The 26,222-nt window shown below is 42.4% G+C and overlaps 2 protein-coding genes across 3 annotated transcripts in view; one reads left to right on the forward strand and one right to left on the reverse strand.

The window, feature by feature from the left end:
* coro7 (coronin 7) overlaps positions 1-26,222 on the forward strand; it is a 116,748-nt gene that overhangs the window by 60,982 nt on the left and 29,544 nt on the right. The window lies entirely within an intron of this gene.
* vasnb (vasorin b) lies at positions 628-25,797 on the reverse strand. Its single transcript, XM_031312418.2, has 3 exons — positions 25,472-25,797; positions 18,420-18,481; positions 628-4,737 (listed from the first exon to the last, which is right to left on the reverse strand). Exon 3 carries the CDS (start codon positions 4,728-4,730, stop codon positions 2,649-2,651), a length of 2,082 nt encoding a protein of 693 aa, XP_031168278.1. The 5' UTR covers positions 4,731-4,737; positions 18,420-18,481; positions 25,472-25,797; the 3' UTR covers positions 628-2,648.

Below are 26,222 nucleotides of genomic sequence, written 5' to 3' on the forward strand. Positions count from 1 at the left end.
TGCCATGAAATGTTCTTTGTACATTCAAGCATTTTACCTGCTTTACATCAGCATGTTAGCATTGTCATTGTGAGCATGTTAGCATGCAGATGTTAGCATTTAGCTCAAAGAATATATATATATATATATATAGATATATATATATATATATATATATATATATATATATATATATATATAGATAGATAGATAGATAGATAGATAGATAGATAGATAGATAGATAGATAGATAGATAATATCTCTGTAGACTTTAGTTTTGTTATGAGGCTGTACAGACATTAAAGAGGGAGCGAGAGTCTGACATACACTCACATGAATGTCCATGTAGATGCTTGGCACCGTTTCACTATTGAAATGAATTTGCACAAATACACAAGCACATGTACACATGCATTGACTAATGTGTGGGTGATTATAATATCCAGCATAATTATACCTGCACTTTGTTCCCTTCTGTTTCTCTTTCTCTTTCCTGGACTCCCCCTCCTGTGATCTCTCCCCTCACCCTATTGAGTGATGGCTTAAAAGGGAAGTTAATAACAAACATAATCCCCCCTTTGCCTTTCAATCTAATCCTTCCTCTAACAAGCAAAAGGTGGAAACTACAAAAAAGACAACTCGTCTGGTTCATTTTTGGATATTCATTTAATGATAACATCACTTTTTTTCACAAATATGTTTACAGAATAAAAAAAAATAAAATAAATGACAACAAAGAGCTTCCCAAAATAAACAGGGAAAAATGAACAATCACATCGAAAATACTTTTGGTTATCTTCAATGTATTCTATTTTACAGACAGTAATTCCAGTTACATTGCTTGATTGTTTTTGTGAGGGTTCTCGAGGCATCTTGTCAGCAGGGAACTGTTAATTTTGTGATGGGAATACTGTAGGTAGGTAACATTACAGACATTCACATTTGTGTCTTTGGTGTGTTTGCCTAAAGGTAGTGTTGTTTGGGGCTTAATGTACTCCTAGCCATGCAGGCAAATAGAGGGGGGTTACTGATAGTAGCTTGATGTCTGCAGGTCTTTGCACAAGACAGAACACATACTTGCATTATAACTGAAGTTGACAGATCTACATGCAAGCAAACAGACACACACACACACACACACACACACACACACACACACACACACACACACACACACACACACACACACACACACACACACACACACACACTAATGGCTACTTTGAGTCCTTTGCCCTCACAGATCTCACCACTCTGTGTCTGCATAACCTTCCTGTGGATCTCCCACGTTGTCCTCCACAAAACAATATAAACACTATAGAGTATGCTTCTCTTGTGCATCTGGCTTTTCCATAGTCTGGTTAGGTGCAAGTGAGCAAAACTGGGACCCTTCTTCCCAAAGAGAAATTGTGCACAGCATTATACCAAGCAGGCTATTTTTACTCAAGGGAAACACAATACACAACCACTATTTGCTTTGCTTGTTGTGGGCCTGGCCAAGTAGTATGGTGTATGTGAATTGTGGTTGAGGGATACAACTGAGTTTCCCTTCCAGGGAATATAAATAATAAATAATGTCTCTGAAGTTCTCCTTTGCTTTAGTATAGTCATGTGAGTGCTTACTGTAATTAAGGCAAGCTCTACACTGGTTGAAACTCAGTGCAGCACTGAAACAGAAGGGGTTCAGTCAACTGCTTCTCTCTGTACAGTACCTTTTTGTAATCCTGCTTACCTTCTTCCTTTGTGATGGCAAAGCAGACTGAGGGCTTCAGTTGGAGAAGGGGGATTTAGTCTTGAGCCTGTCCAGACTCACATCTACTTAGACTGTCTGACATTCTGGGGACAAAGCCCTTTGATTGACTTTGCTGGTACCAAACGAATTTTAATCTTCAAAGATTTTAATCTGCTGTTTTGTCTGTTAGTCACAAGAGGTGGGGGTGGAGGGTATAAAGGGCTGTTAACAGTCACAATGTTGCACAATACAAATTAACATAAAGACACAGGTATAAAAAAAAACATACATACAAAACAAAAAAGTGTTTTAGAGACAAATAAAACAATACAAGAACGAAGCTTTTTTTCTCTGCACAACTTCATTTGGTGTCTTAAATGTCATTCACAGCAAGCACTGATCCCTTTTGGGGTAGTACTGAGGAGTTACAACATGCAGCAAAAACAATTGCTGATAGTGTTTAGTTGGGCTGTTGTGATGGGGAAAGTGCAGCACAACCCCATTTCAGTGCACTCTCCTTTATGAACAGATAAAGGAGGGCTTGAGGTTAGTATGTCCCTTAACCCTAGGTTTCAGCCAATGACAACACACCATCAGTCCCAGCATCAACTCATGTGAGCTGAGAGGTTGCCATTCCAGCAATGTGAATGAAGAAATATTATTGAAGCAGGATACAGCATGTAAATGGAGTAGAGGCACTTTCAATGCTTTTTAAAGTCCAGACCAATGTTTTTGAACTTGTTTAATGTCTACTTAGACAACCAAGGGGCCTTGAGTTAAATATATGTCCAGTTTCTCCTTCGTTTGTTGGCTGGTTGATACTGTGTCCTCCACTTTCACAACAGCATTTGCTGTTCTGCTGCTCTTTTACCAGTGGGGAAAACAGAGCTGAATAGTTAAAATCCTCATTTAGGTCTGTGTAATCAAAGCCAGGTGTCAAAAGTAGGAAGGCTTGTGTGAAGTCATATTGTTATTTGATGTACAGTGATCCTGTAGTAGCAACACCTCATATTCCAGATTGCCATTCTGAACAACAGGTTCAGGGACCATAAGTTGGGGCTGTTTTTGAGGCAGTGCCCCATTGTCCATATCAGCCTTCACTCCATCTAACTCTACCTGGGAGGGCTCACAGTCTAGGTCCAGGTGGCCGTTGGCCCTCTTCTTGCGAAGATAGCATACCACTCCCACTGCTATTGCTATCAGTACCAGCAGTAGCAAGATGGCAATTGCAGGCACCAGCATCGTGGTCAGCCTCTGGTCATCAAATTGTGCATCATGGCCCCTGACGCTTTCAGCAGCCGTATGAGCCTCAGTACAGACCCTGTCTATGCCACTAGGGGCACCTAGTGGACTGGCACACACAGTATAGGTGGAGTTGGGCTTCAGGCCTCTGAGTCTGTACTCTTGGAAGGATGCTGGCAGGCTGAGTTGAATCGGCCTGCGGTCTGGCCCAGAGAGATTGCGGTAGGTCAGGCGGATTCCACGGATGTAAGGCCGCATTTCAACGTAGCGGTGGAGGTCCAGCAGGACTGAGGTTGTGGTTGCTTGATGTGAGCTGATGTGTGGTGCATCTACACTGACCGTTGGCATGGGGATGTCAGCTTCACGCGGTGAAGGTGGGTGATGGTTTTGGACTTCACAATACATGCCAGAGGTGCCATGTGGACAGGTACATTCTACCTGACCATGCTGGTCCAAACGACAAGTACCCCCATTCAGACAGGTGTGAGGGGGACAGAAATGCTGCTCCCCATCTGGGTCCATGCTGCTGCTACTTGGGGATGCGGGGACAGGGGGTAGGGGAAATGTATTCTCTTTGTTAGTGGGGTCGTCACTGGCCCTGGGGACTGGAATAGCTCCAGTAGTACTCGGGAGGGTGGTGACAGGAACAGGCAGGGTAGTAGTAGTTTTGACAGTACTAGTGGTGACTGTAGTTGTAGTAGGACAGCCAAAATCCCTGTGCTCCAGTCTTTCCATTACCTTTCCAGCATTGATAGGTGGGAAATGGCAGCGGGTCTCCTCTGTTCTCTCCAGGGTGATGCTCTGGGCTCTCAGCCATCTTGGGAACCATGCTAATGTACAGAGACAGTTGAATGGGTTCTCTGCTACTGTGAGCTTTCTGAGGTGGGGTAAGAGCTGGGAAAACTCTTCAGGGAGGCCCTGCAAACTGAGGCTACTAATGTCCAACTCTTGCAGCTCTCCAAGGTTCTGCAGGTCCTGAACCTTAAGAGGACCCATCGGGTTTCCAGCCAGGCTGAGGTGAATCAGCCCCTGGGTCTCCTTTAGCGCTGATGGGAAGGACTTGAGTTGGTTTCCTGAGATGTCCAGTTCATGGAGGTTCTTTAGATTACCCATAAGCTCCTTATTCAGGTTGGAGAGCCCCACACCACCCAATTTGAGTGACTCCAGGTTTGGGGTCTGGAGGTCTGAAGGACCCAAGGTGGGTAAGACATTAAAGCGAAGGTCCAGCAGCAGTAGTCGGGGCATTGAGAGCGCAGGCAGGGATGTCAACTGGTTGCCCTGCAGTTTGAGTTCCAGCAAGTGCTCTAATCCATTAAAGGCTGCAGGGTGGATGGTCTCGATATGATTACTATACAAATAAAGGCGCTCAAGCAGTGCCATACCCTGGAAGCATTCCTCTGAAATGTGGGTGATCTGGTTGGATGACAAGTCCAGGTTCTTCAAAGAGGTCAAAGGTTCAAACACCCTATCAGTAAGTTCTGTCAATTTGTTTTGACTGAGGTCCAGCATCTCTAGGTTCTCCAGACCATCAAAGTCCTCAGTTGTCAAGCCCTCAATGCCGTTGGCAAAGAGGTAGAGACTTTTTGTGGATGGGGGCACTCCCTTGGGGATAGTAGAGGAGCGTCTCTGGAAACATAAGATGGATTCTGGCGTGGAACAGGAGCAGTCCTCTGGGCAGTCGCTGGACAAGGTGCCATCAGGAAGGATGAGGAAGAGTAGAAAGGGCATCAGCGGAGTGAGAAAGACCTTCATGGTGGAGACTCTTTGTCTCTCCATGCTCAGCCTAAAACAAAAGAACATATAAACTGTCAATGAACTGCATAATCATTCAGAGAAATATACAGTAAATGCCGATTGTAAACAGGATACAACGCACAATGTTGCAAGGGCCATGTTTGAGTTTAGAAGCATCCAGCTGTTGCACCAAGAAATGTGGGACAGATATAGCAAAATGTTGAAATTCTTTAAGAAAGCATATTTTCTCCCTATATCGTCTCTAGTTTTTAAACCAGCCTTGGTCAGCTATTGATTCACTGTGTGGGTTTATAATGTGTTTCAAAGGGTGAGATTACTATCAAAGGTCTAACTATGCATAGCCAGTGATCAAAGGCAATCTTTTGTCACAAGGTCTCTCAAACAATAGGACCGTAGTCGTGACCTCAGGCTTTAGAGGGAGTTTTCTGCTAACTTCAGGGAAAAGTTGACATAGTGGCGTCTTGCCACGCTTTTCTGGCTAAGGAGTGCCACATTCTTCCTGCAATGATCTGTGTAATAGAGAGTATTGCAGGATGCCAAAACATTTGTTTTCCTCTAATGATCCTACAGATGGCTATGTGTGCATGTGTGTGTGCACGAGCCCATACACAGCCACAAATGCACATATATACAGTATATATATATGATAATATGTGTGCTGGTGTTTGTAAATCGAAGGGTTTCTATTTGCAAACTGCCCACCCACTGCTATTTACTGTACTGCATTTACTGTGGTTGTACTGGGGTCAGTTAACCGTTCTCCCTATGTTTATGACAGACTTCATAGCCTATGAAACACGCAGACACAGCAGCAATGAACAAATCCAACTTGTTTTGTTTCTGAGATGATGTATCAAAGTGAAAACATGGAGTAGCTTTGAATGTTTTTCTGTCTCTCCAGAGACACTGCTTCACACATGCCCTCTCAATGATTCACCATAAACACTGCACTTGTATCTCCAGTTTCATATAACCATACCATGTCAACTTTGTTTGGCTGCATGTCTGCCATGCTGCACGTGGCCATGCATCTGTGGATGATTTACTTTGTGGCGTTCTAAACTTGGAGAGGAGCTTCACTGATAGCCCAGAGCTGCTTCCCTGACCGTAGTAATATAAATAACACACGCTTTCTATGATGTCATTATGCAGACTGACGGCCAGTGCTGCTTGCCAGAGAATTGTCTGCAATACTGGGTGTAATATACACTATATAGACTAACAAGAGTACTGGATCATCAGAAAGATATGTTACTGTGATTTAAGCCCATTTCACCTGAGCCCCGGTAGAGCGTCAACACAGTATTTGAAAGGGCTGAAAAGGAGGAAGAGATGATGAAAGTAGAAAGGAATGAGGGGAGATAAAGAAGAAACTAGTTGCCGACAAGAGTCTGTGTGGCAGTTAATCATCCTCTGCTATCGAGTGAGACGGCCTTGGGGGGGAAGAGGCAACATCTCTATCTGTTAACCATTTCTCTTTAGACAGCTTTTTGTCTTTTTTTACTCTACAGGGAGTCAATAGAAAGCACTTCTTTGTCCATAATCCTTAACCAGAGCCACCCTGGCCTGATTTGCTTAAATACACTCAATGTTGCCCTGGTGTCCAGCAATTATTTTAGTTATTGTTAGGTATTAGTAGTGAATGGTTTAAGAATTCAAAACCTTTCTGAACATTTATGATGCCCACAAGCACTGTATGTTCTTCAACTTGAATGCTTGAGGGAGCTTACTTCAGGGCCTTAAATGGTGCAGTTGTTGATGTCTTCACTGCACAAATACCTGAATGAGAAGCCAAGTATGTGTGACTTAGTTTTATACAGATGGAACACATACTGTGAGAACATTCTGTTCTTACACTGCTTTATTTAGGGTTGGGGCCCATTGCACAAGAAATTGCTTTTTCTCATTTCCTTTTCTATCTGAGAACTATGTTTGTTTCCTCTAAAGTTACAGCTATATATATATATATATATATATATATATATATATATATATATATATTGCATAGCTCATATATTAAATATACAAACATTGTATCAGGCTCTGGAAGCATAGTTGCTCTCTCAAGATCTCTTCTTGTTTATACCAGAATCTCAGTGTGTTGTGGTCAGCGATCATACATGTTGGGAAAAAAATGCATATATTTTTCTCATCTATTTCAACACTGCTGTAGTTTTGTTTCATTTACTCATTGGTGAAAACAGCTGAAAACTGCTTTCTCTGTCCTCTGTTAATAATTCTTTTTTTTTTTTTTTTTTACCTTAATCTAAGTGTATGTTACAGTAGCATCAGTGCTGCTGCCAACTTAAATAATTTGTCCTTTTTAAAATCCATTCACTGGTCTTTCCTTTCACATTAAATTAAACATTTTCTTTCCAAAAAAATCACTGCCTTGAATGTCAGAACTTGGAGAGATCAAGGGTTTTAAGGGGGTGCATCAGAGAGGCGGAGGAAGGGTATCATCTCATCACACCACAGCTATGGCATTTATTTTCCATCTCTTTCAGCATACTTTTCTTTTCGCTCCACCCTTGAAATCGCAACCGCCTTGGAAAGATTCCCTGATGTCTTATTTTTCCTTCTCCAGTGTATAAACTAAAAGCAATCATGGCATTCGCCTGAACCCCACTGCCAACACATTACTCTTATTATTCAGGTAACTCTTCTAGACAGGGCAGAAATGTTATTCTGTGCAGCCAGACGTCAATAACATGACCCTACTCAAACCTCAAGGCTTGATTGAACAAAGCAGTTAACTAATTTTCAGAGTCAGCACCTGCAGACAGCACAGAAAAAACACCTGAACTTTGGCAGCCATGCAGAAAGGTTGGACCCGCTTAGTGTTGCAACTGTTTATGGAAAATCTTGTCTGGAAAGTAACGAAACATCTGATGGCGACAGTTTGCTGTCGGCTACAGCTGAATGGGCAGCAGAGGTTAAGGGTTGCAGTTAACCCATAATTTACACACAGCGCTTGGGGGAATTCAATTTAACAGGTGAGTAAATACATGTATACAGATTTTTGGGGTCATGCTTCAGTGGCTGAGGAGAAGTCCAAAGTAAGAACATTTGATCTCCTCCTGTTGAAAATAAAATGTTTAATTGTATTAATCAATAATAACTACATTCATAAGTTCATAGGATGGCCAAAACCTTTAAAAAATAGTCACAGAGAAAAAGGCAGGTTTCATTACAGGGCTCAGAAGTGATCATGATGAGAGAAAATGAGGCTGCCGTGCTGCGTATGTGTACAGAACAAGGGAATACAAAAGGATTTGGGAAGATAAACAGGAGATGAAGGGGTTAGGGAGAATCAAGCAGCAGCTGGAGCGTATGCAGATGGTCTTAGGTTTTCATATCATCACTGTGTGTGGGGTGCAGCATTACAGGTTACTGTGTGTGTGTGTGTGTGTGTGTGTGTGTGTCAAAGAGAGTGTACACACATACTTTATGTGGTGCCTGTTCAGAACAAACGCTGCATGCACTTTACTGTTCATCTAAGAGGCGTATCATACATGTATGTGTCTGAATTCCTTCCGGAGATAGAGAAACTTTGGTACATTATATCGGGGAAAGAGACAGCTATAAGGGTCCGGTGCCAGAACATACACAACATCAAGGCAGCAATGAGAGGAGAGCAAGATAAAACTAAGAATATTTTTCTTAGAAACTCAACGTGGTGATTCTAATGTAACTCCCTGGGGCAGAATGTTTATTTAAGTGTTCCTCATTCCAAACTGGGCCAGGCACATCTGATAACTCCGTGGAGGAGAAACTGTGTTGGATGTGGATGAGGAAGGGTTTAGTCAGTAAATTCTGCCAGATCACAGATAAATTGAAGCTTGGCTCGGGTTGGATTCTCCTGTTTTCTTTCTTTCTGGATACGAGTGACATATGCAGGTCTTATTAGTGGGTAAGATAAGGCGCAATTGTGGCGTCACAACAGCATGGATCCACATACTGGTGTGCTGTGTGGCTTTAACTTAAGTGTTTTGAAGTGAGAGCAGGTGGAGGGTCCGAGAGAGGTAGTAGAAAGACAGGCTTGTCATCCCCCCCCCCCCCCCTTTCCCTTCTTGCCTTCCTCCTCATCTCTTGAGTTGTAATTTCCTTTTCTCTCCCCTGCGCGCTTGTTGAGACATTCCTGAGACAGGCAGCAGCTGAGTTTGAAAAAGTGAGCTTGTCTGTCTCACTTGTTTGGCATTTTAAGATTAAGAGGGAGTCTTTTGGGGTTTATAAACGGACAATGGATTGGATGAATTATGATGCTGCTTATATGAATGGGAGTTCAAACATCTTTGTGACCTGATATTTTATATAACAATTGTTTTTTCATGTGTTTTTTCTTTATGCTTGAGTCTAGGTTTATAGGTTGTATTAGAATAAAACGTGTTGGCTGATGAGTATGTGGAATCACCCGAGGGGCAGAAACGGTAAGGAGAAAATACTGAGAAGCATGGGAACGTCCTTGCGCAACACTAAGTGAAATACATGGTCAGTCCCTTTTTAAAAAAAGAAAAATTAAAGAGGCAATAAGAAGGGGCAAAAGGAAGAAAAGCATTTTCTCTCTCCCTCGGCTCACTTCTTTTCGCTTTTTTTTCTGTCTGAGATGAGTAGGAAAAGAAAACAAAAGCAGGCGAACAGCAGAGACAAAAGCAGGTTTCTGTCAGTAGAGGCACCGGGGTGGAGAGGTGGAAAAGGCCTGGCTTTGGGAGGGTGAAGTGGGCTTCAGCAATTAAATCCCGGCAGGCCAAGCGTCAAGAGCCCTTATCTTCAGAGCTAAAGGCCAACACTAAGGGGCAATGAAGGGTACAAGAGGGAGAAGAAAATTGCGTTGTGTGTATGGGTGTGGTGGAGCCGCAGCTCTCTGTGCACTGGCATAATTCAGCAGGCCGGGCCAGAGACTACAGGGGGGCACTATGTACGCCAAGTCACAGTAAGGGAATAAGGCTGCACACTACAGAGTGCATACTCCCATTAAAAAGGCCTCTTCTCTTCTGGGACTTTATCTATTAAACCCTGACCCTATGAGAAGACAAAGGATCACTCCTCCTAACACAGACTCCCATATTCCTGTGCCTTTCTACTGCCAGTAACATCCTTGCCACAGCTGGACCCTGTTATCTACAATCAAGTGGGGGTTATCTGTCAACATGACAAAGGGGTCAAAAGAGAATTGGGGCAGAACAACAAGAGTTGTGTAGAAAATCGGAAGATGAAAAGATAACTAAAGAAGTAGCGCAGGAGAGAAAGCTTGTGCAGAAACACGTAACACAACTATGAGTTTGAAAATGTCAGCTATGTTAATCGAAGTCTGTTGGTATGCATGTAATGCTGTGAAGTATTTGTTAAAGGGGTATGTGCTAATGCATCTCTATTGTAGTGCTTCATTGCTGTTGTTGAAAATAATGTAAGCAAATATGCATAGTATGAATTAGAAAGGAAGGCATGTTTAGAGGCGGAAACATGTTGGCGTCATCCTCGTCCAAGGTTTTCCATTTAGGGGCGCTCAGGTGTTGTGACAGCATACTAGGAAAGCAGATTGATTTTCCTTTATTTATACTGAAAATAAATCTGATCAAGCAAAAGCTAATGGCTGTTTGTCTTTTGTCCTGTCAAAGTAAACTGCATCTGTCTATTTTAGAGCTCAAATACCGTATATCTAAGATGCTCACATTTGTGAATAGACCCAACAGATTAGGTGTCCGCACGTCAAGGCTTGGCTGCATACAATTTATGTCATGCCAGTAATAGCCTTTTTAAAAAAGAAAGACAATATTCCAAAAAATATGCTCTACTCACTGTGCACTTGCATCACGATCAGAATACAAACACAGACAGAGGAGAGGAGGATGTGGAATGAAAGGATAATAGTTGTATGTCTGTCACTGGCAATACTCATCTTGAAGCCACAATATCATTGCTATGCTTTGTAGTGGTATGAGGGGGGATTAGGGGACACAAGAGAATATACTTACAATGTGCTGCACAAACAAAGGTTTCCAACTGATTTCATCCTGAATACAAGAAAATACCCTGTAATAGTCACATCCATCATGCATCAGCTGTTCCAGTGCTGATTGATGTCTAAAGGTTGTTGTTTTAAATAACAACAAACAGCCATTTAACAGGCAGGTTCCTGTTGGGCTGCCTCCTAGTTATAGACTTTAGTTTTCTTATGCCTTCCTTCATTCTATGCTGTTTGCCCATACATTCTGCACATCTAAATGAGTTGTAAAACAGCTTATCATTGGTGTGAAAGGCGAACCTTTTCATCTCAGAATTTATGCTTTTGACCAGGCCTGCTTATAAGGACAGTGTGAAGCCCTACCATTAGCGCCTGCAGCTGGAGGACTTGAAAGAGAGCATAATATACAGTCCAGGGTTGAATGGGAGGGTAGTGAAATAGTAAAACTCTCAAAAACAGTGTATATATATCCTATATGTCCTATAGCTGCACTAGGAGGGATACGGGTCAACTCTGTGTTTGTTTTTTTGATGCAAGTCAGTAGTTAGAATTTGCGTTTCCATTTGTGCTAAAAAAATCTTTGATTGTAAAATATTAACACAAAAGAGAAAAAAAGAAAAACCTATAGCCAAACAGTCATTCCTCTGCATAGTTCATCTGGTCAAATAGCATCAGTCTAAACGACAACAAAGCCTGTGAGGCAGAGAGCGACTCCTTGAGATCAGAGGCCAAGCTCAGATTAATGTTTCCACTGCTGCTCAGTATTCTGTGTCCTCAGACAACACAGATAACGGGCCCTGTTTGACACGGGCATACACCCAGCTCTGGTTACACACAAGTACACCTGAAGCTTTCTGGTCGCCATTTCCACAACAGGTGCTTTCTTCACTCCTCCAGGGCAACATGAAATCCAAAACCTCTGGAGTGTGTCTGAGTAAATGATGCGACCTGCGCCAAAAGCTCCAGCCTTTGCCGGCTGCACAGTATTGCCTCTGAGCAGAGAGCAGGCGAGAGGGAAACGGAAGCAGGCTGACATGGGCAGCTGGGCAGCCAGACTAGACCAGAACTGGGACTCTGCAAGAGCAAGTCTGCCCTTTCGCTCTGCCTCCTCTGAGCTTTTAAGCAAAGAGGTCAGGCACTATGAGTTCTAAAAGGAAATGTGGACCATTTCCTTTTGTTTTATTGCCAAAGGATATTACGGATGTAGTAGATGCTAGACTTGATTTTGTTTTTATAAAGGCACACATTAGGGGAAACGCAGGATGCACTAGCTGATGTAGACTCTCTTCTTCTCCCCTTCTCTCTCTCTATCAGTTTACACACAGTGTCCTCTTGTTTTGCCCAGTGACAACACTGACACACGTCTTTTATCAGTGCGCCCTGCCCTGTGACCTCTCGGGACAGTCATTTAGGTCACAGTCACATCGCATCTGTCTGACATCTTCACCACAGGACTCTCACATTACACAAGGCACAAAGTATTGCTAGTGCACCACTGACAACATGGGCCCTCATCTGTTTTCTTATTTCTCTGTGGTTTTTGCACCAACAGCTTTTGTCAATCTTGTGCCTCCTTTATGCTGTCGGTGACATGAACCCAATACTCTGCTGAGTCTTTGACCTGGCTTGAATCACTCACAGCTGAGTGGCACAGAGACACAAACAACACATTTTTGCCTAACTTACTCTGTCTCTTACTCCCTCTTGCTCTCTGTTTATCTTCACTTTTGTTAGAATCGGAATTGTATTTATTGCCAAGTAAGTAACACTTACAAGGAATTCTCAGACACAGCAGCAAACCACACCACTGCAGAAGTCACTATCTGATGAGTCCAAAAGGACCACATCACCAGGAAGCGGTAAATATGACATCCTAGTGTCACAAAGCTGGACTCTCTCCAGGCCTTGGCTTGTGCCTTCATATCCTCTGCACACCTCCTCCCAGAATCAAAACTTCATTGTACTGTCTGGCTCACTGACCCTGGGAGCAGTGATGTCCAGAGCTTTGTCCTCCTGATGCGGACACTCAAAGCGAACTGATCTCAGGCAACAAGGGACATCTCAAAAAGACTCCTTTTAACAGTCCTCATAACCCCTGAGAGAACCTGGCCTTGAGCAGGGACTGTGTGTGTGTGTGTGTGTGTGTGTGTGTGTGTGTGTGTGTGTGTGTGTGTGTTTTCTTGTTTAACTATATTCGTGGGGTTCAAAATGGGGAATACAGTATACTTGTGTGGTCCGGACAGCTTTGTGGGGCCAAAATGCTGGACCCCACAACTTTAAAGGGCTTTTTGAGGGTTAAGACTTGGTTTTAGGATTAGGGTTAGAATTAGGTTAGGGTTAGGGTTAGGGTAAGGGTTAAGGTTAGGCATTTAGTTGTGATGGTTAAAGTGGGGCTATGGGATGCATTATGTCAATGGCAGGTCCCCACAAAGATAGTGACACGCAGTGTGTGTGTGTGTGTGTGTGTGTGTGTGTGTGTGTGTGGTTAGAAGTGGCTGGATGGACCTGTTTTATCAGTCAGCCAGCCACAACCCCGGAGTGATGTGCACACTTTGCCTACCCCTCTGACATTCTTTCCAGCTCCAACATGACTGCAATGCTAGTTTGTCACCTGGCCACCTGATCTTTAGCTACCTGATGTGAAATACAAAATGTTTATTTCTTCAAGCTTGGAAATGTGCACCTTTTTTTATATCACTGATAAAAAAAGGTGGAAGTATTTCTCTCATTGTCAGGACGTCTTTGGACAGCATCCTTAAACTATCATTGTTATTCCGGTTGTATTAAAGATCAAGGGACGGACCGCGCTGGATGTTGCAGTTTCTTTCCTTTGTCCTTTGTTGCAACAGCGCTGTGTAAGAGTTCTAAATCAGAGGGTGTGTATGAGTCAGACGGCAGGCAGGCTGGCAGGCAGACTGACTGACTGTCGGACCGGCTGACTGGCAGGCTGACTATCCTTGTTAGACAACAGTGTCACACGTACTCGCTGAGGAAGCGCTCACATATTGTCCGTCGGCCTGTCTGCTCGTCTGTCTGTGTGTATCATCTTTCCACTTGAACATACTATTGACACTTAATCTGAGTATCTCCTCTGGATTCCAGGAAGTGAAATAGGTCTCGACTGATTCTACAGAATAGTTTGACTGCATTTCTGCCAAAGCACTGACGTTTAACGTGTATGGAAGCGCCCTGGACCTCTAACAGGTGCCACTCTTATTTGACACATTGCGCAACTATTTCTAAAATTACTGTCTTCACCTTGTCACCCTGTGATACCCTTGCTCCTCTGCTCACCGCTTTCCTTTGTCTCAGGTTTGTTCATGTAGCTGGCAAGAGTATGATTGGAATCTGATGAACAGCCCTGCAGGGCCTCGTTGCAACTATGTAGCTGTCAAAATGTTCATTAGGCTAAGGATCTTGTTAGAGCTCAAGGCTAAAGTAATGGGTTGGTAAACAGAAACTTAGGGCAGTGCTATAGGTCTGACAGGTAAATATCAACTTATTTACCCTGTTAAACTGCAGTTCAGCATAGAAACTTGTAGACTTGGAAATACAAACTCACAACTCATTAGCACAGGACAGTCTTTCAATTGGACTGTGCAGATATCTAAAGGTCAAGACGTACATATCATTAGTTATATTTTACTCTTTCTACATCCAGCCAGCTCTCAATTTGTCAATCTCAAGAAAGAATGAAAGAAGTTCATATTTGCAGCTTACAGAGCACATCCTCTTAGTGTGAGATTTAGTTAACATCTATGGCAATAAAGACCATTGTTATGTCAGGTAGGGGAAGAAAGCAAGTGATTTATTTAATGAACTGACTCTTGACAAATGAGTTTGTTGTTCACAATTCCTCATGACAAGTTTGGTAGTCCATGTTGTCATGGATGAATTGAGCCATGTCCATATTCAGTAGTACATGTACTGGAAATCCGTGGAAAGTGGAACTTTCCCAATTTTTGTCTATACCACAACCTTCATTTGAAGGCAGGCATTGTACAGTGCTACCTGTTTATCAAGGCCCCAGCCTCACACCCCCTCTTTTTCTAAGAATTACCGTTTGTGATTTTTCTTGTCTTTCTGGCCTGCAGGCTTTTTCCTCCTAATAAAAAAACATCAGACATGTGCCACACACACAAGATAAATGTGAACTGGAGATCACTGCTGCTGATGTCACAAAGGAATTTGTTGTGAAACTGCTGCCTGTGTTGTTACTGTGCCAGCACCGGGAGAAATGGCTGACAAACCAGCAATCAAGCAGAACAGTTCCCCTGCCCCCATCACACTGACATGCCTCTCCCCCATGGCCTCATTTGCCCTGCCTGTACCTCCTGAAGACAGTTGACATTACAGTACTGCTACGACTGCTTCTTTTAGGTATTCAGAGTTAGGTATTCAAAGTGGCTTCTCAGACACGCATCTGGTTTGATTAACTGTGTCATTCACTTGTATATTTTGCATAGCTGGGGAACAGTTATTTCCTTATGCTTCCTATTGAATTCTCATTTTCCACTGTGAACTAGGTCTGACACTGAATGCCTCTCTCAATGTTGTTATCGTAACATTTCACAGATAAATGACAGGACCCCATCAGCCAACATCAGTCTTTTAATCCCTAGTTTGATTATCACATTCACCTGCATACTCCACTGATTAAACAGGTAAGCCCTACCAGCTTAGCGAGTGTAAGGACACCCGTCAGCAACAGTCTATTAAGACATCAACATTGACCCCACCCCACTCTACAATTTGCCTGCAGGTGCGCAGAAGATTCATCATAGTCAGAACAAAAAAGGTGAGGGAGAAGAATGAGGAGGTGGGTAGTGACAGAACTGGAGGAATAAACAAGGGAGCCCTCTGTAACCTCCTTTTCCTTTTAGGCTGTCAGTACACGGACTGCTTAAATCTGCTGAATGCAACAATCCAGCGCACTGCTTGTGCATTTCATAGAAGAGCATCGAAATCAAGACAATATGAACTCCTTCTTATTGCCACATCTTAGCAGCATGATCTGCTTATGATGTATGATCTGCATGGAGAGGCTATTCCATTAAAACATACACAATCATACAGAGAAATACACTAAACAAACACAAACTCCACCCCAGGCCTATTGTGTCCATTTATTCCACATAGTGCCCCCGTTTATCACGTTTTAGCTCTTAAACTATAGATTATGTATAATTGAGAATGTTAATTTACAAGTTTTTCTACTTTTGGATGTAACTTTTTATTTGCCATTGCAGACAGCTGCTGGTTTCCATTCATTTCTATGTATAAGCGGACTCATGAAACTTGTGTAATCCATCACACAGAACCGGTGTGGATTCACATTTGTCACATTGCTACTGTGTGGTAATGCAGGTTAAGTTCAGTTTGATTTAAAAATACTGCACTGTATTACCTCGTAACAATGGTTTAATTTGGACAGAAATCAATGCAGACTTTGTGTTTACAAATCAAGCAAGTTTCAACAGTCTATCAGTAGGTTTTTATACTGTATGGAAATTAATGAAAACCAGTGGATGTCTGGAATGGTAGAAAAAACATATTCAAATGACTAAAAACACAGCAGAAGGGTTTGTAGAATAATGAACAGTGATGTAAAGTATATGTGATTCGTACTAAAAGGGATAAAACATGCAAACCTCCACTGGTTAGGAGGGAGATCTATGCCTTCAGTGGACAGGAATTGTGTCTGTATGTCTGTGCCCTATGGGTTAGTCATATACAAAGAGCCTGAGACGACCTGTCAGACTGCCACGCGCAGAAAGAGCGAGGGAAGGAATGATGCTGTTGTTATTGTAGCAGTGAATAGCAATTTGTCTATATAAAGAGCAGTTTGTTTGCTTTTACATCCGTTCATATGCGTTATTAAGTGAGTAGATTCCTGAGCTGACCTGTAACACAGAACAATGCTCTCTGTGTGTGTGTGTGTGTGTGTGTGTGTGTGTGTGTGCGTGCGTGCGTGCGTGCGTATCATGGAGCACCCTTGTTTGCGCTTCCATGTTTGCTTTTAGATTGAAATATTAACATTATTAACCAACAATTATACACAGTCGCCATGGTGGCGGAGCGTTAATGAGCAACGGACTGAGTGGGGGAAGTTGTGTTTATGCTGTTTTTAACCTTCACGTCTGAAGGTTTAACACACAGCTACAGGTTGCATTAATGGGAAACAGGCCAGACATTTGGCTTAGATTCAGAGCCTCGACACATGCACGCTGTCATGTTTTACTACATATTCAAATACATACTGTGCCACGCTACATCGCTACGCTACATCCTGTACCATCATAACCCCAACCGCCCACCAAGAGTCTGGATCTGCCGAGGTTTCTTCCTAAAAGGGAGGTTTTCCTCGCCACTGTCGCAATAGCCACTGCTAATGCTTGCTCTTGGGGGAACTATTGGAATTGTTGGGGCTTTATAGAGTGTGGTCTAGACCTACTCTATCTGTAAAGTGTCTCGAGATAACTCTTGTTATGATTTGATACTATAAATAAAATTGAATTGAATTGAATACTGTACATAAGGTGTGACAACGATACGTATTCAGCACACAGGAAAAGAGGCAGGTAAGACACACAAATAGGATGTGCTGTAATTCATTGTAGTGTGTACCTGCTTTGTAGTAGAAACTCCAGGATTAAGGCAAAAACAGAGCCAGTGTGTATGTTGGCATTGAAAAAGCAAATCATATACAGCAAGAAAGTTGTGTCTGTACAAGCCTACACAGTTTCTGTCACAGCTCATTGACAACTAGCACAACACAGAAATGAGGCTGGACAGAGGGTAGGGGGCAGGAGAGATGTGTGTGTGTGTGTGTGTGTGTTAAGTAGAAAAGAAAATCAGAGGGACAGTTTTCCCGGACCCCAGCATATATAGGGGTTTATTAGTATTGGTTATTATTGTTCAAACTAAGTTCTGGTTATGTATCTCTTAAACATACAACATGTGACCTTTAAAAAGTATTTGCAACAGAAACAATATTTCGAACTTCTTTTTCCGTAGAGAGACTACATACTGAGCAGCTCATGCCCCCTCTTCCTACTGAAGACATAAATCTTTAAAAACAGGTAACGAATATATAGGTTAATTAAAAAAAAAATAAAACAGCTGAGTTCTACATTTTACACATACAAACTGTAGATGTTTACAAGGTTACTGAGAAGTCTACATGCTACCCATTTCTGCCATAACTTCAGCAACCAGACAGGCATGATAAACTCCAAAACCTCCTTTCCTTTTCCCTCTCTCTGTAAACCTACACAACCTCACTCTATTAAATGTCTCAGCTCCGGTTTTTCCTGCATCCTGTGTGTGTGTGTGTGTGTGTGTGTGTGTGTGTGTGTGTGTGTGTGTGTGTGTGTGTGTGTGTGTGTGTGTGTGTGTGTGTGTGTGTGTGTGTGTGTTTTTTAAGAGAGCTGCTCTTGTTCTCCTGCCAGTCTTGTAGAAAGGCTCAGAGTTGAGTGAATGAACCCTATTGAGGAAGCAGGGTGTTACAGTTAACACAATTCGGTCCGCCAACAGTGTGTGATTTAGGTTTCTAGATGGAAATATTCAAAGCATTGTGTTGTTATGACGCATCATTGCTTCTGTATTCTATACATACTACACTAAACAACCGTTTTAGTTTTTTTTGGATTATGATGCAAACTTATTCCTGATGTTAACACTAGGTTATATTGGTAACCGGCCACATCTTATTCATAATGACACAGATTACTAATAAAACTCACCCAGTGAAGAAGCTTCCTCCTCTATTCTCGCTCCACTTTTCTTGGTTAAAGGTCTTCTTTTCCTGGAAACAACACAAGGGTTGTACCTATTAGCCAAATATGTTGCATTTTTTTTTTCTTTCTCTCTCTCCACTTATTTGGAATCCAGCCTCCCCTGTCATGCATTGTTAATGGTCCGCAAGCAAAACAGGAAGTTTTTTTCCTGTTAATTGGTTGGATTCCAGCTGTGTGCGGGAGCGTGCTGAGCGCTGGCAGGCCGTGTGGCAGCATAAGAGAAGGACAGAGTGTGAGAGGAAGAATGCAGGCCGACCACTCTCCACTCTGTCAGCTCCTTGTCCTGTAGTATCAGCCGTGGCCCAAGAGTGTGTGTGTGTGTGTGTGTGTGTGTGTTGTACTGTGTTTATAGCACAGTTTCTGGTATGATCTGCAAGATTAACCATCTCACACTGTTTATGAAGATGTTGCCTCAGGAGGGCTTAAATGTAGTTTGTAATTATACTGACTTTTCCTACAAAGTCAAACATTTGATTGCATTTAACGATTTTACTGCATTAGTATTTCAAAGCAGTTTTTACTTCACTAAATTGTGTGTGTGTGTGTGTGTGTGTGTGTGTGTGAGAGAGAGAGAGACAAGCTAACCTTGTGGCACAGGCCCTCAGTTTTTTAATTAAAGCCAAGACCAGCTTTTATTTTAGCCGGAGTGTTTTTGTTAATTAGCATCTCATAATCTATGACCACAGAATGGTTTGTGCGTGTGTCCATGTGTTGGTTGCTTTGAATGAATACAGTAATAACTAGTATTGAATGTTATTTTTGAGCGTGGTAATGGGATCATAATTATCAGTTGGTTTTGGGAAACACAAAGTGACCACTTGATCAATGTTTTATTATAGGGAGACGTTTGGCCAAGAGCAGCTCCCACATTTCTTTCTAATTTAATTGATTTAAGGCATAGTCATAAAACCGTTTTGGAGATAATTAGGTGAGATGCACACAGTATCTCTCCCATTTCTACAGCACAGACAAACTCTTAACTACACACCTATTTATACTAAATACACTGGAGGACTCACTCTTCCAGAATGTTTCTGCTAAGCAGTGTTTTGAAGCCATATATACAGTAGCTAAGCTCTGAGTCAAACAGTCTGTGACGGCAGTAAACAGAGGAACAAACCACGTGTGTACCTGTGTGACATGAGTAACACCTGAAACCTCACTTCACTTTGCATATACCCTCTCTGAGTCACCCTGCGGCTCACATTCGCTTCCACATACAGAGTGCAGTGTTTAAATCTGAAAATAATCTGTCACAGTCTGGGGCTCGGTTTGCCTCGCTGACCTGCTGCAAGGCCTTTGCTCCCCTCTGCATCCGTGTGTTTACTTGTCTGTGGGGTGTTTTGCTCTGCTGCACAGAGGCTTTTGTGCATGTTTTTTCTTTGCATAATTTGGGGTTATTTGCATACATTTCACTAATCTGTACAGGTTAGGGGTGACTGAGCATATTCTGTGTGTAACTACTGTGTGATCCAGTTTCCTGGGGGGGTCACCTCTCAGACAATCCCTCCACTGCACTGTAAATATTTAGCTTTCAAAATGGAACTCGGCACTCAAAATAGATGCAAATCATCTTTACCGCTTAGCTTCATGAATGACTGTAGCTCTTTTTTAAAAGACAAAACTCTACAACAATATCCCTGTCTTGGTATGCCGTAATAGCTGAGGCCGCCTTCTCCACATCTTTCCATGAGACATTTGGTCTTTAATTTGTACAGACTGCGCAATGCCAAATCATTGGTAGTATCTTTTAACCTGCCAGTTCCTCGTGTTCTCTCTTTTCACCATTATTGGTTTACTTTCGTATTTATTCTCTTTTGAAGGAGCTATTTTTGTCATTCCCTTTTTTAGAGGACTGATGCTTTTCAGCCTTTCTGTCCACTATAATTTTCTTTCTTCCTCTGTGTTCATCTGTTAAACATAAATATCGCCTCATCCTTCTCCTACTCTTCTCCTATACTCTGTTTCTCCTTTTCTCTCTGCGTCACTCCCTTTTTCTTCCCCCATCTCCCAAAGCAGAACAGAGCTGAGCAGTCTGGCATTAATGTTGGAACCGACTTTGTAGTGGCATTATCTAAAACTGCAAACAATTTGTCCAAATTATAGCTCCAAACATCAGTCCAAACCCTAAACCTGCAGAGGACTGGTGGAATAAAAAGAGAAAAGATTTACTGTGCTTCTTGTATTTTGAATATGTACACCATTGACAAGCTGTGACTTGTGGCACTGTCACAACCGTTTGGCTGTTAATTGCAGCGTTGAGTGATTTAGATTGGGGCTGTTACACAGTGGCATTCGGATGCACACATGTAGGCATTTGCACGTATACATGCACTGATTTTCTCTCTCAGGCTGCCTCTTGCTCTCTCACGGTGCGGACAGCAGCAGATAACAACACTATTTGTGTCCCTTGCTAGGACAGAAATAGACATTAAGCAAAAGTGGACCAGAGAACGCAACGTCAAATGATGTAATGCGAGAGAGCGGCTCTGTGCGTACGTGTTGTCTTGTATGCACGACGTGCCTACTGTACATGAGAGTGTGTCTGAATGTCACCACTTTGTGATGAAGAAGGTCTCACAAAGACCTGAGTCAGTAAAATGTTAATGTTCAAGTCAGAGGTTAAATATTTGACCTTCCTCTCAAAGTGTGTGTGTGTGTGTGTGTGTGTGTCTGCCCTTGCTTTGCTCTTGCCCAGCAAGATCTGGTTCAAGGCTCATTTCCTAATTACAGTGCTGGCCAGAGGTAATTACAACCTTAGATTAAGAGCTGTTTCTCTTCTTTTTTTTTACAGGCCCACTGAAATGCAGCAATTTGTGGTGACTTTCTGGGATGAGCATCCTCCCTCTCATCCTCTCTCATTCTCCATCTGTCTCTCACTCTGCTCCTTTCCCTCAATCCTTCACAGGAGTTAGTTTAGGAATTTGGGGGATTTTTTTCGTTTTTCGCAGATTTTCCAACCAGAGTGAGAAGGTTAAAAAAATATCATCATTTAATGTAAAGCTTGAGAGAGTAGTTTCTTTGATTCGTTTGATTTAGGGATAGACAAATAGGTAAAATCTGACAGTGAGCATGTGTGTGTCTGTGGACATAGAGGATGGCAGTTATTTGGGGTTTGCGCTCAAGCTGGGGCACTCCAAAGCCCTCAGATCCCTTCGCATGTGTGTGTATATTTATGCAAGGTTTTGAAGTGGTTCTTCTGAACGCATCATTTGGCTGCATCGGCAAGCTCTTCTTCAATTTAGTTTGGCAGGCCCACAGGCTGGGGTTTGCCTCCGCATACCGCTGGGTCAGCATTGATGTGTGAGGCTGAGGCCCTTGAAGCCGGGGGTTTTATTTAAGACGCCTCTTTGCGAGAGGGGCTCTTGGTTGTCAACCAGGGAAGGCCCCCCTGCTGCGCAGCACCTGACGAGGGGCATGCTGAAGCCTTAAACTCTGACGGAGGAAAGATTTGTGATCTTGAATTCTCTCACTCACGCAGACTCCTTGCTAATTGTGATGAGCCCTCACTTTCTCACACACACACACACACACACACACGCACACACACACACACACACACACACACACACACACACATATACACACACACACACACACACACACACACACACACGTTCACAAATTTATTCCAACTTTCTGCCCTGTCGACTTTCCTCCCTCTGCCTGCAGTGTGAGTGCCCCACTCTACAGTAGTCCTCTTCTATATCCACCTCCCCATATCCCTCCTCTCCTCCCTTCCCCAGGCCTCCTCGCCTCAGCACCTGACTTTTAACCCCTCTAATCCCTCTGATGCAGAGGGTAAGATGCTTCAGGCACTGCCCCTAATTGGCATAAAACTGAGCTCTGGCGATATGAAGCACAAGTGAAAATCCCTCCAGTTTGGAGAAAAAAGAGTGGCAACACTCAGTGTAATGAACTGTGTTGTGTTGACAAGTAAATTTACACGCATCACAAGCTCCTGTAAGATGGCCAGCAGATCTTTAGTCATGTCTCAACATAAATGAAAGAACACAACTGTCAATCATCGTCAGCAGAAGATTTAGACATCAGTGCTCTTTTCACCCGAGCTCTTTGGCACAGATAAAAGTCTTTTATTTTGTAAAAAAATAAAATAAAAGTACAGGCTGACACAGTGTTGGTAAGCAGATCCCGGATGGGTAGTGCGGTTTCAACATTAGTCACAGTGGTGTGAGAGCAGGCCTGTTGATTGCTTAAATTGGGTTTTATGAGAACTCCTTCGCCTTAGTCATGATTCCTGTCCACAGAACTACATTTAAGGGCAAGAAATGTCCCATGGGGCAGGGATAATCCACCCAGTGTGCATATGTGTCTCACTTAATGCTCACACCAGCACACACAATGCACATTTTATCACCAAAGCGTGGCCATATGTTATGCAACTAATATTTTGACAAGCTGTGTCTTTAATTTCACATCACAGGTAAAGAGAGGAACTTTTATCCTCCTCATTTACTCCTTCTCCCTTGTTCTCTCCTCAAATCGGCCTACATTGTTTATGCCCTCAGACTTTCAGTCTCTCTCTCTCAGCAGTGTGAAGTGTGTCAGTGTCAACAAGCGACTGTACAAACAAAACAGGCTGCTGTGTAGAGAGTGGTGCAGAAAGCAGTGAGTTCTACATCAGAAAATAACTAGACTGGCACAACCGCTCTCTTGTGCTGTAAGTGTTACAATCTGTGCATCATAGTAGCCTAAAAGTTCTCCACATTAGTGAACAATAATTGGCATCCTGTGGCTGCTCTGCTGTGTCTGGTAGCCTAATATAAATCAATTACCACCATTATATACTGTCAATGACACAGTAGCTTCTCCTATAGCATAATGACAGCCTGTGAGGAAACATATGGCGAGGAAACAAGGGAAGGGGTTAATAGCGGAGCTATTGGTGTAATTTACGCAGCCTGTTTTGCCCCTAGGAAAGATTAGGCGATTTTCCGTGCCTGTTTGTGGGGGCTGTGTAAAAGATGGTAATCTCACTGAAAGCTGGAGGGACGGTGGTCAGAAGACTGTTCTTACATGAATTAAGCATCTCAGACAAAAAGCATATATAGAATGTAGTAACCTAGTTATATTATGATCACTGATTCCCAGTTGGGTCTTGGGGCTTCTGGTTGGTTCTGTATCTTTTACATAATAATCATGGCATTTCACTGTTAACTGTTACTTTAACACAGTGAGATTACCTATTACACAAGGACTGTGATCACATTTTTTTGCAGCAACAAACACATGATTGTAAGAAAATGTATTTAAAAAACCTTTTTGAGACACAATAAGGCTCCTTCTTTAAAGATCCCTCTCAGAGAATCAAAGTATATATTGGCATAATATTTGGAAAGATTAGATGATATTATCTGGAGTATACATACAGATGCAGTACTTTATAACTCTACTTTGTGCAAAAGCGATTGGTCTAAACGTGTTGAGTCATGTCACTCTATTGGATGTTAGTTTATTGGTGGAGATGGTCATTTAGAGATTTAATCTTTCAGGAATTTGACCTCATCGCTCATTGCTCTGCTGCACACATGCTGAAGGAAAGTGATGTCTCTCTAATTTCTGCTTGTATCTTTTTTCACATCTGAGCCAGTGTTTCATTCATCTGCCTCTCCACTGCACCGCCTTCATCTTAAAATCTAATGATTGATTAAATCCGGCTCTGGAACTTGTTCATACTTTAATCAAAGTAGACCATCTTATTTATTATAATAATGACGTTATGGAGTAATCTTTATAACAGTAGCAACTGTTGATAGGCATTTTTAATATAGTAGGGTGGCACCAATTATGCTTGTGACTGAAACTTGGCACGACAGTGCTTTATTCATTTCCTTGTCTTCCATCCATCATATGGTGTTGCAGATTATTTAGTAGTGTCATGAATTCCCCAAGATTTGTTTTTATTCTATTTCCTACAATTTAGCATTTACAGTGATCCTCCAAAACTGCCAGAAAAGTGTCAGAAAACGTTAAAATAACAGATGGAAGCTGTGATCCACAGTATGTTGCAGTAATGATTTATTGGTACCATATATCAACCTTGACAATATCACCCTCCACTTGTCTCCAGATATGATGCAGTCGAAATGTTGTCAAGATAATCTGGTTTTAACCTCATGCTGATAAAATACTTAATGAATTGACTTTGCATTGTCTGACCCCCGCGTATCATAACCATTTCAACGCTTGTGTCCTACTGAACTTTATGTTGTGGGACGTTGCCCAGTGTGGGTCCAAAAACAGCTTTTCCTCTGCGGTGAACACGGCTCAGTGTGGTCTAGACACTCGGCTCGGCCCCTGCTTGCTGCACGGCGTCCTGCGGTCCCACACCAGCCCGCCTTATTACCGCCCCGACACGCTCGCGTTTTACGCATTTCGCAAATACTGTTTTATTGTCAGTGTTTGGTGATCTGAAGCATTAATGGCGCCCACATCACCAATAAAAACCTGTTGCATCCAATAAGTCACTGGAGCGATCATGTTGATTCATTTTAGTTTTTTTTGTTGTTGTTGCATTTTGCAGGGATGCTATATTTTTACTATTCTTACAGTGACACGCTGTACGTTAAAAGCAAAAAAAAACAAAACGTTTTTATAATATTGTTCAACTTACTGTTGAGCAGAACAGAAACGCAGTGAGTCTCTGTTGGATTATACTGGTGAGTTTTCGTTAAGGGAGTTGTCGCACAGGACACAAACACAACTTAAATAAATGAACTCCGATCAGCGGTGGCTTATAGTTAAAACATGACATAAACCTGACAAAGAGTTTGGATTTTACACAAAAAAAATTCAGTTAATTAGCGCAGTTAATCTAGGCTTTTAAAAATGTTCTTATACATCACCCAACCGCATTTGTCAACATAACCCTGTTTACGCGTCTTTACGCACGTCTTGATCCTGTTGCAAGCGTTAGAGACCAACAAGTATGACACATGTTTTTGCTTATTTTATCAGTTAAAGCAGGAATCTCTTACCCTGAACTTCGAAGAAGTAAAGTTGTGAGCGCAGTCGCGCTTGTGCCTTTATCCAAGCGGAGCAGTTCACCGATACAATCTTGTTTTTCCCGTGTGCGCGCGCCTTTAAAAAAAAGTTTCTGTGAACGTAATAAACTTAGAAAGAACGGTCTTCATCAAATCCTTGGAGAGATACACCGACCTCCACGTCAAGGAATGCTCGTGCTGACTGCCTGGACAAAAAGCGCTTTATTGGTGGTGAGCACAGAGGAGAGTTTAAGCAGAGGGATGGGAGGGGCGAGGCGCACCGAGCAGAACGCACTCCTGCACAGACCGGAGAACAGCGAGCAACTCACCTTGCAACTTGGCTGAGTGCTGAGGAGAGAAATTCCAGCCTCCTTTTAGTTTGCTATATCTTAATGCCTACCTGCACGACCTGTTTTAAGCTAGAGACATTACTGGTTTCATGTGTTACTGTTCAGAAAGGTCACATACATTTCATTTGTACTGTTTATTTGACTGTTTATTTACTACCTTGCTTTGCATTTTGAAGTATGCATTTTAATCAGCTTCTCTGCAGGAAAAATAAGCAAGTTGAGAGGCTTCAACATTATGCTTACAGACACTTTGACAAGGCAAATCTTGGGACCGGATCACACCAAATCAAACAAAAACATACCTTTTAAACTAAAATACATGGCATAGTAGACATTTGTGGTTAAGTAATATGATTAAAAAAGATGGGAAGATCTATCAATTTATGAATAAATCT

The sequence above is a fragment of the Sander lucioperca genome, chromosome 21 (genome assembly GCF_008315115.2).
Source record: "Sander lucioperca isolate FBNREF2018 chromosome 21, SLUC_FBN_1.2, whole genome shotgun sequence".
Taxonomy (NCBI): Eukaryota; Metazoa; Chordata; class Actinopteri; order Perciformes; family Percidae; genus Sander; species Sander lucioperca.

Bases quoted from the DNA above. Each gene is read 5' to 3' on its own strand.
- vasnb (XM_031312418.2), bottom strand. From the start codon at position 4,730: ATGGAGAGACAAAGAGTCTCCACCATGAAGGTCTTTCTCACTCCGCTG.